The sequence below is a fragment of the Miscanthus floridulus genome, chromosome 5 (assembly GCF_019320115.1).
Source record: "Miscanthus floridulus cultivar M001 chromosome 5, ASM1932011v1, whole genome shotgun sequence".
Lineage (NCBI taxonomy): Eukaryota > Viridiplantae > Streptophyta > Magnoliopsida > Poales > Poaceae > Miscanthus > Miscanthus floridulus.
The window spans coordinates 133927099-133935854 of record NC_089584.1 but is presented as its reverse complement, the minus strand read 5'-3'; the positions used below and the strand labels follow the sequence as shown (position 1 = coordinate 133935854).

General features: G+C 40.7%; 1 protein-coding gene across 1 annotated transcript; it reads left to right on the top strand.

The window, feature by feature from the left end:
- The first annotated feature begins 287 nt into the window (after positions 1-287).
- LOC136455393 (zinc finger BED domain-containing protein RICESLEEPER 2-like) lies at positions 288-4587 on the top strand. Its single transcript, XM_066455434.1, has 5 exons — positions 288-443; positions 2338-2421; positions 2479-2752; positions 3624-4432; positions 4522-4587. The coding sequence occupies exons 1-5, from the start codon at positions 288-290 to the stop codon at positions 4585-4587; spliced, it is 1389 nt and encodes a 462-aa protein (XP_066311531.1).
- Positions 4588-8756: the final 4169 nt, after the last annotated feature.

Below are 8756 nucleotides of genomic sequence, written 5' to 3'. Positions count from 1 at the left end.
ATCCTCAAGTGAAAGTGAAAACGACAATGATCAATATGAGAAGGTTGATGATGTTGCTCTCTTTATGAAGAGGTTTCACAAGGGGCTAAAGAAGCAAGGCTACAAGGTAGTGAAGAGGAAGTTTTCAAACAAGAAGAAGAGGACATGCTACAATTGTGGTAGCACCGATCACTTCATTGTCAAGTGTCCACATGAGATCAAAGACAACAAGTACAAGAAGGACAAGAAAGAGGACAAGACCGACCGAAGAAAGAGCAAGAAATACATAGGAGAGACTCACATTAGGCATGAATAGTATTCAACTAGAGAGCAGAAGTGAAGAGGATGAGAATGTTGCAACCATTGCTATTCACAAGTCATCCCCTACACCAAAGCTCTTCAACAACATGTCTGATGATGACTACTACTCCCCTCACATTTGTCTCATGGCAAAGGGTGAGAAGGTAAAACCAAAATCCAAGTCTCCACCTCCACCTCCTAGTGATATCTCTAGTAGTGATATTAGTGATAGCTCTAGTGATGATGAATCTAGTGATGAAGAAATAAACATGATAACTAAAAAATTAGATGGAAAGACCAAATTATTCATCACTAAACTAATGAAGGATTTAGAGAGTGTCTAAGCTGAGCTAGAATCTAGAGAGGAGACTCTTATCCAACAAGAGGATCTCTACATTGTTAGCAAAGAAGCTCTTGCATTAGAGAGAACTAAGGTGGAATCCTTGTGCAAGGCCTTGGCCAAAGAACAAGAGGACCATGCTATCACAAAGAAAGCAAATAATGCACTCAAGAAAAAGTATTATGACTTGGATGAAAAGCACAAAGAACTTGAGCTGCAATATAGCATTCTTTGGGATAGCAACTCACATCCCTCTAAGGCAAAGGAAACCTCTACTCCCTCCACTAGTTAAGGTTGTGGAAAATGTTATAATCTTGATTTGAATGCCTATTCCACTAACTAAGCAAACATGGAGGCTATGAAAAATGAGATTGCTAGGCTCAATGAAATCGTTGGAAAAGGGTGCATGGGTAAGGCCCAATTCAATGACAAGAAGAAGCATGAATCAAAAGGGCCACAATTCAAGCAAGGAAGGCATCCCTCAATCAAGCATGACTAGGCCACACAAAAGGAGCCAAGATAAATGAAAGAAAGATAGTGAATGGCTATGGGTGTGTGCAGTTTGAGAGAAATGACAGAATTGGTACAGATCAGCCTACACAACCCATGGCAGTGCCACACAGCGGCAGTGCTGCGATGAAGGGCGGTAGTGCCACACTCCGCAAGAATAGGAAGGCAACCAATTCTGTTCCTGACTAGACTAAGCCCATGAAGGTGTTCCATCAGAAATAGGTTTTTTAGAAGCCTAGGGAATCAATGTGGGGCACCAAGAACAAGTATGCCTATCAACCGAAGATCCAAGCACCTTGACTAATGCTGGACGGAAAACTCAAAGCTCGTTAGCTCGCTTGACTCGTGGCTGGCTCGGCTCGGCTTGACTCGGCTCATTAGGATAACGAGCCGAGCCGAGCTTAGATTTTAGCTTGTTAGTATAACAAGCCGAGCCGAGCTAGCTCGCAAGCTACTCATGAGCTCAACGAGCTGTGTTTCTAGGAAAGGAAGTCTGTAGGCCACATTACCGGTTGCCGCAGTCCACAGCCCACAGGCCCAGCTCATGGCCCATGCACACATCAGCAGTCGACACTCACGCAGTCACGCATAGGTGCAGTCGCTTGGCCGCCGCAAGCTCGCGACTGTAGCAGGGCCAGCACACGACCGTGGCAATGATGGGGAGAGCAAGACGCCCGATGCCACGACCGCAAGTCAGGCGGCCATGACCAGCGCCTCTCTGTCTGAGTAGGTCTAGTTCTGGTCCTCACTCGGTCACTCCTCTCTCATTTTTCCTCTAGATCTTCCTCTGCGGCTCTACCGATTGCCAAACTACTACTGACCTGCTGACTACTGTGCTCTAGGCCCTCAGCTACGGCCATGGAGGGCGAGAATAGTGCATCACCGTGTCCTCCAAGTTTGGAGTCAAGGAGTAAGCTTTGTGGACGACGAACTAGCACTCGGTCTTCATCGAATCCCACTCTGTCCATGGACGTGGTGGCATGTTATCTAATTTCCAAATACTAGTTTGTACAGTACAGACTTGAAAGTTGAATTTGCTTGATTCATGGATTGATCCATAGTTATAGGAATCATTGCTATCCAGATTATTTAATTACTGCTATACAGATAATGAATTTATCCCCAAAAATGAAGAATGTCATACTTTATTTTTAATACAATAGCAATGATTCAGCTATACATTAATACATGTATGTTTCTTTGTGCAGCCATTGGAGAAAGTTTTAGAAGATGGGGAGGACGATGATAACAACTTTGACCATAGGGATGATATGTCTGAAAGCCTACCTATAGTTGATGGTGGAAGTGGAAGCTAGAGGGGTGATGAGGTTGATGATGGCACATCAAAGGCTAAGAAGGCAAAGACAGGAGGGAAAAAAGCTGGTGTTACATTGTCTCCCAAGTGCAAGATAGCAAGAGGCAAAAGGGCTAATTGCTGGAAATATTTTAAGGTTGTCAATGTCCCATCCAAGAAGGAGAGGGGTGTCATGGAGACAAAGGCAAAGTGTAAGTTCTGCTATAGGAGTTATGTGTACCATCTAGGTGGTGCTACAACAACTCTGAACCGGCACCTGGCTAATTGCACACAATATCAGAACAAGTTGGCAAAGGCTAAAGCTCAAGGTACACTAAACTTTGGTCTAGATGATGGCAATTCTCTTATTGTTAATCCTACTAAATATGATCATGAGCACACTAGAGAATTGATTGCCAAGATGATAATTGCTCATGAGTATTCATTTAGGATGGTAGGGCATAAATGGTTTAATATCTTGATGAAATGGATGAATGATAACTATGAATTTAATGGTAGGAAGTCTATAAAAAATGAATGCATGAGGGTTTATGAATCTAAAAAAACAACTCAAGAGGAGTCTGAAAGAGGCAGAATCAATAAGTTTAACCACTGATTTATGGACGTCTAATCAAAACCTTTAGTACATGTGTTTGGTGGCACATTGTATAGATGAGAATTGGGTTTTGCAATGCCGTGTCTTGAACTTTATCGAGGTGGATCCTCCCCACACTAGTATTGTCATAGCTCATGCTGTTTTTGAGTGTATGGTAGAATGGAAAATAGAAGACAAGGTCACTACAATAACTCTTGATAATGCTACAAACAATGATACGGCTGTTACAAATTTGAAGGCAAAGCTTCTTGCTAGAAAGAATTCAGTATTTGATCCTAATTACTTTCATATTCGTTGTGCTGCTCACATAGTCAATTTGGTTGTTAATGATGGCCTCCAACCAATAGATAATTTGATAACTTGCTTGAGGAACACAGTGAAATACTTTAAGAGGTCTCCATCTCGCATGTATAAGTTTGTGGAAGTATGCAACAATTATTCTATCAAAGTAGGAAGAGGTTTAGCTTTGGATGTTAAAACAAGGTGGAATTCAACTTATAAAATGCTAGATACATGCATTGACTATAAGGATGCATTTGGTTATTACGAAGATGTAGACACCAGCTATGTTTGGAAACCTTCAGATTCAGATTGGGTATTGTTTGGAAAAATTAGGCCAATATTAGGAACAATGGCAGAGGCCACTACTGCATTTTCTGGGTCACTCTATCCAACTGCCAATTGTTTCTATCCTTACATAGTGAAAGTTAAGAGAGCATTGATAGGAGCGCAGCAATCTGGAGATACATATTTGATGAGTATGGCTGCTGCTATGTTGGAGAAATTTGATAAATATTGGGAGGAGAAGAACAATGCTATAGTTATTGCTACAATTCTTGACCCTAGGTTCAAGATGAGGTACATGAAATGGTGTCTTGCACAGATTTTTGACCCAGTTAGGTGTGAAATTGAGATTAATGACATCAACCAAGAGTTGGAAAGGCTCTATAACAAGTATGAGATATTAAATCTGCAAAAGATGGGTGACAATGGCACGAACAGGCAATCAACCTTAGCTTCACTTGATACAACCAGCTCAATGGCTTCTATTGCAAGTGATTTCCAGTCATTTTTGCAATCTAGTGTTACAGAAAGTTCAAAATCTGAGCTTCTGATTTATCTAGATGAACCAAATGAGCCCATAGATAACAAGCATTTCAACTTACTCAGATATTGGAATGTGAACTGTCATAGATTTCCAATTGTGTCTAGCTTGGCAAAGAGGTTCTTGGCTGTTCCAGTGAGCAGTGTATCATCAGAGTGCACCTTCAGTAATGCAGGTCAAGTTATTGATGACTACAGAAGCTCTTTAAAGCCAACCACAGTTCAGGCATTAGTGTGTGCATCTAGCTGGATAAGGGGCACTTATGAAGACAACAGTCATCCTCTCATGGTATGGATTCATATATATAAGTATATAACTTGTTCTCTCTGTTCAACTTTGTTTGTCTTGTGACATGCTAATATTTTTTCTATTTTTAGGTTGGAGATGATGAAGATGATGTCGAGTCTATTGAATTCCCAAAATGCATGGTGTCAAGCAATTAGTGTCTAGTGGGGTACATGTGCTCAGTTTGTGCATTCTTTTTTTTCTTGTTGCTTATCATCTTGTTAACACAATGTTGTTTGTTGTACTGTTATTGACCTATAGGAAAAGGGGAAGGACTGAACGAGGGACATTTTGCCATGAAGAAGTCTTAACTGACCATGCCTTTTGTGTGTTTGCATGGAAATACAGAATGATGGAACTTCAACAATGTGTCATTCTGCTATGTTAACTGACCATGCCTAATTTGTACTCTATTGCATGTGTATGCATATGATGCTTGCTGCTAGCATGTATGATGGATAAATATGTGGCGTATCATGTATGACTCATTGAAATGTATGGTAGTCTTCATTTTACATTTTTTGTCCCTGGCTCACGAGCCAAATGAGCTAGCTCGAGCTTTTCCTCGAGCCGAGCCAAGCCAGCTCGTTATCCTACCGAGCCAGACCGAGCTGAGCCAAGCCAGCTCGATATCCAGCTTTAACCTCGACAAAGCTTGACATCATACTTTGTTTTGAAGAACAATAGCAGTGGAAAAGTGGTTGTCAAATATGTTGGAAAAGAAACCAACATATATAGAAATACTTCCATTTGGGTTTCTAAGTTTCTTGTAACTAACATGCAAGGCCCCAAGTCAAGTTGGGGACCTAAATCAAGGAACTAAACTTAATTTTTAGGCATACTCCTTTGGTGGATCAAGTTGGGTGCTTGATAGTGGATGTACAAATCATATGACCAGAGAAAGGAGTATGTTTTCATCATATTCCCTGATGACACATTAAAATGAAAATATTGTCTTTGGAGATAATTCAAAGGGGATGTGATTGGTCTCGGTAAAGTTGCTATAACTCTTGAGCATTCAATTACAAATGTATTACATGATTCGTTAAGTTATAATTTGTTGTCCATTTCTCAATTGTGCGAGATGGGCTACAATTGTCTCTTTATGGATAAAGGTGTGGAAGTCTTTAGAAGGAAGGATTCCTCTATTGTCTTTACGGGTCGATTAAAGAACAAGCTTTACCAAGTTGATTTCAACAAAGGTAGTGGCAAAATCTAGCATGGGTTGGCTTTGGCATCGCCAACTAGCCCATGTTGGGATGAGGAACTTGGTTAAACTTCTAAAAAATGAAAACATCCTTGGACTAACAAATGTTCACTTGAGGAAGTTGGCGTACCTCCACCAAAGAGCATCATGACCACCAAGCAACCATTGTACCTATACACATGGACCTCTTTGGACCTGTCACCTACCTAAGTCTCAGGGGTAAACAAATACTGTCTTGTTATTGTTGATGACTATTTTTGTTTCATTTGGGTATTTTTCTTGTATGACAAGTGACAAGTTCAAGAAAAGGTGAAGATATTTGTTAGAAGAGCACAAAAGAAGTTCGGTCTCCCAATCAAGAAAGTGAGAAGCGACAATGGGGCCGAATTCAAGAACACTCTAGTTGAGGAGTTTCTTGATGAAGAGGGCATCAAGCATGAGTTTTCAACTCCATACACCCCTCAACAAAATGGTGTAGTAGAGAGAAAGAACTGAACACTCATCTAGATGGCAAGGACAATGCTAGATGAGTACAAGACGCCAGACATCTTTTGGTGTGAGGCTGTCAACACCGCTTGCCATGCCATCAACCATCTCTACCTACACAAGAAGTTAAAAAGACTTCATACGAGCTTCTAATCGGTAACAATCCTAAGGTGTCTTACTTTAAAGTGTTTGGGTGCAAGTGTTTCATATTAAATAAGAAATCCAAAACCTCTAAATTTGCACCTAAAATTGATGAATGTTTTCTTCTTGGCTATGGATCAAATGAGCATGCGTACCGTGTTTTCAACAAAACCTCTATGATAGTTGAAATAGCTATAGACGTGACATTTGATGAATCTAATGGCTCTCAAGTGGAGCAAGTTGATTTAAGTGTTGTAGGAAAGGAGGATCCACCTTGTGAAGCAATCAAATAATTGGCCATTAGTGATATTAGACCACAAGAAGATGAAGCTACTAAAGTGGAGGCATCTCAAGTTGCTGCTGCACCAATTTCCACTAACGTACCTGATGCTGAACAACAACAAACACCTACTGTAACTCCAGCACGTGGCAGTGCCACACCTGAGAGCGGCAGTACCACACCTGACCAGCCAGCAGCAGCTAATTCGACTCTAGTCTATGGACAAAACTTACAACCCATATTTGAAGAAGAGGAAGATGAAGAACCAGAAGATGAAGAAGAGGTCATTGATCATCGAAGGCTAAGGCAAACAATACAATGGGATCATCACGTTGATAATATCCTTGGAAGTCTTCGGAAGGGGGTAATAACTCGCTCTGACTTAGCAAATTTTTGTCAATATTACTCATTTGTTTCCTCTTTAGAGCCTCTTAAGGTAGAGCAAGCACTTGGCGATCCTGATTGGATGATGGCCATGCAAGATGAGCTCAACAATTTTGAAAGAAATCAAGTATGGACCTTGGTGGAGAGACCCAATACCAACATCATTGGCACCAAGTGGGTCTTCCGCAACAAGCAATATGAGAATGGCATGGTGACAAGAAACAAGGCAAGATTGGTTGCTCAAGGTTTCACTCAAGTAGAGGGCTTGGACTTTGAAGAAACATATGTACCGGTGGCAAGGCTTGAAGCAATCCAAATGCTTCTAGCCTATGCAGCTCATCACAATTTCAAGCTATATCAAATGGACGTGAAGAGTGCATTCCTCAACAGTCCTATTCAAGAACTTGTCTATGTTGAGCAACCACTAGGCTTTGAAGATCCCAAGTTCCCTAACCATGTTTATAAACTCCAAAAGGTGCTCTGTGGGCTTAAGCAAGCACCAAGAGCATTGTATGAATGCCTTAAGGAATTCTTACTTAAACAAGGCTTTAAAATAGGCAAAGCCGATCCTACCCTTTTCACTGACAAAGTTGATAAAGATATCTTTGTGTGACAAATATATGTCAATGACATAATATTTGGTAGTACTAATCATACTTTTTGTGAGGATTTTAGTAGAATCATGATGAAGAGATTTGAGATGTCCATGATGGGTGAATTGAAGTTCTTCCTCGAATTTCAAATCAAGTAAGTGAAGGATGGAACTTTTATTAGCCAAACGAAGTACACCCATGATATGCTCAAGAAGTTTGACATGGTGAATGCAAAGCCTATCAAAACTCCCATGCCAACCAATGGATATCTTGATCTCAATGTTGAAGGAAAAGTCATGGATACCAAGGTATATCGTTCTATGATCGGCTCTCTATTTTATTTATGTGCATCTAGGCCCAATATTATGCTTAGTGTGTGCATATGTGCTAGATTTCAAGCTAACCCAAAAGAGTGTCACTTAGTGGCCATTAAGAGAATCTTGAGATATTTAGTACACACTCCTAACCTTGACTTGTGGTATCCTAAGGGCTCTAAGTTTGATCTACTTGGGTATTCGGATTCTGATTACGCCGGTTGCAAAGTAGATCGAAAAAGCACTTCGGGGACATGTCAATTCCTTGGATAGTCTCTAGTGTCTTGGAGTTCTAAGAACCAAAATTGTGTAGCCCTTTCCACCGCCAAGGCTGAGTATGTTGCAGCCGATGCATGTTGAGCTCAACTACTTTGGATGAGGCAAACCCTTCAAGATTTCGGATGTCGATTTACCAAAATCCCACTCTTGTGTGACAATAAAAGTGCCATAAAGCTAGCAAACAATCCCATAAGCCACTTAAGAACTAAGCACATAGACATCTAACATCATTTCTTGAGAGACCATAAAGCCAAAGGAGATATCAAAATTCACCATGTGAGCACCGAAAAGCAACTAGGCGATATCTTCACTAAGCCTCTCGACGAGTTAAGGTTTTGTGCTTTGCGTAGTGAGCTAAATATACTTGATTCTCGTAATGTGGTCTAAACTTTAGCACACCCTTGATTGCTGAACTAGCATGGATAGGAGAAAAAGAATTGCAAAGGTTTAAATATTGTGCTTCAAAATGATTTATCAAAAGCTATAAGTGCATTATGATCATTATTTGTACTGCTTATCTGTTGATGATCATAGTGTGCTTGAGATATGTGTTCATGTCCTTCATGTATAGATGTATTTGGAGTGTAGCTAACACCCTTTGCTATTATGGGTGTGGCAGTACCGGGCAGGTACTACGGCAGTG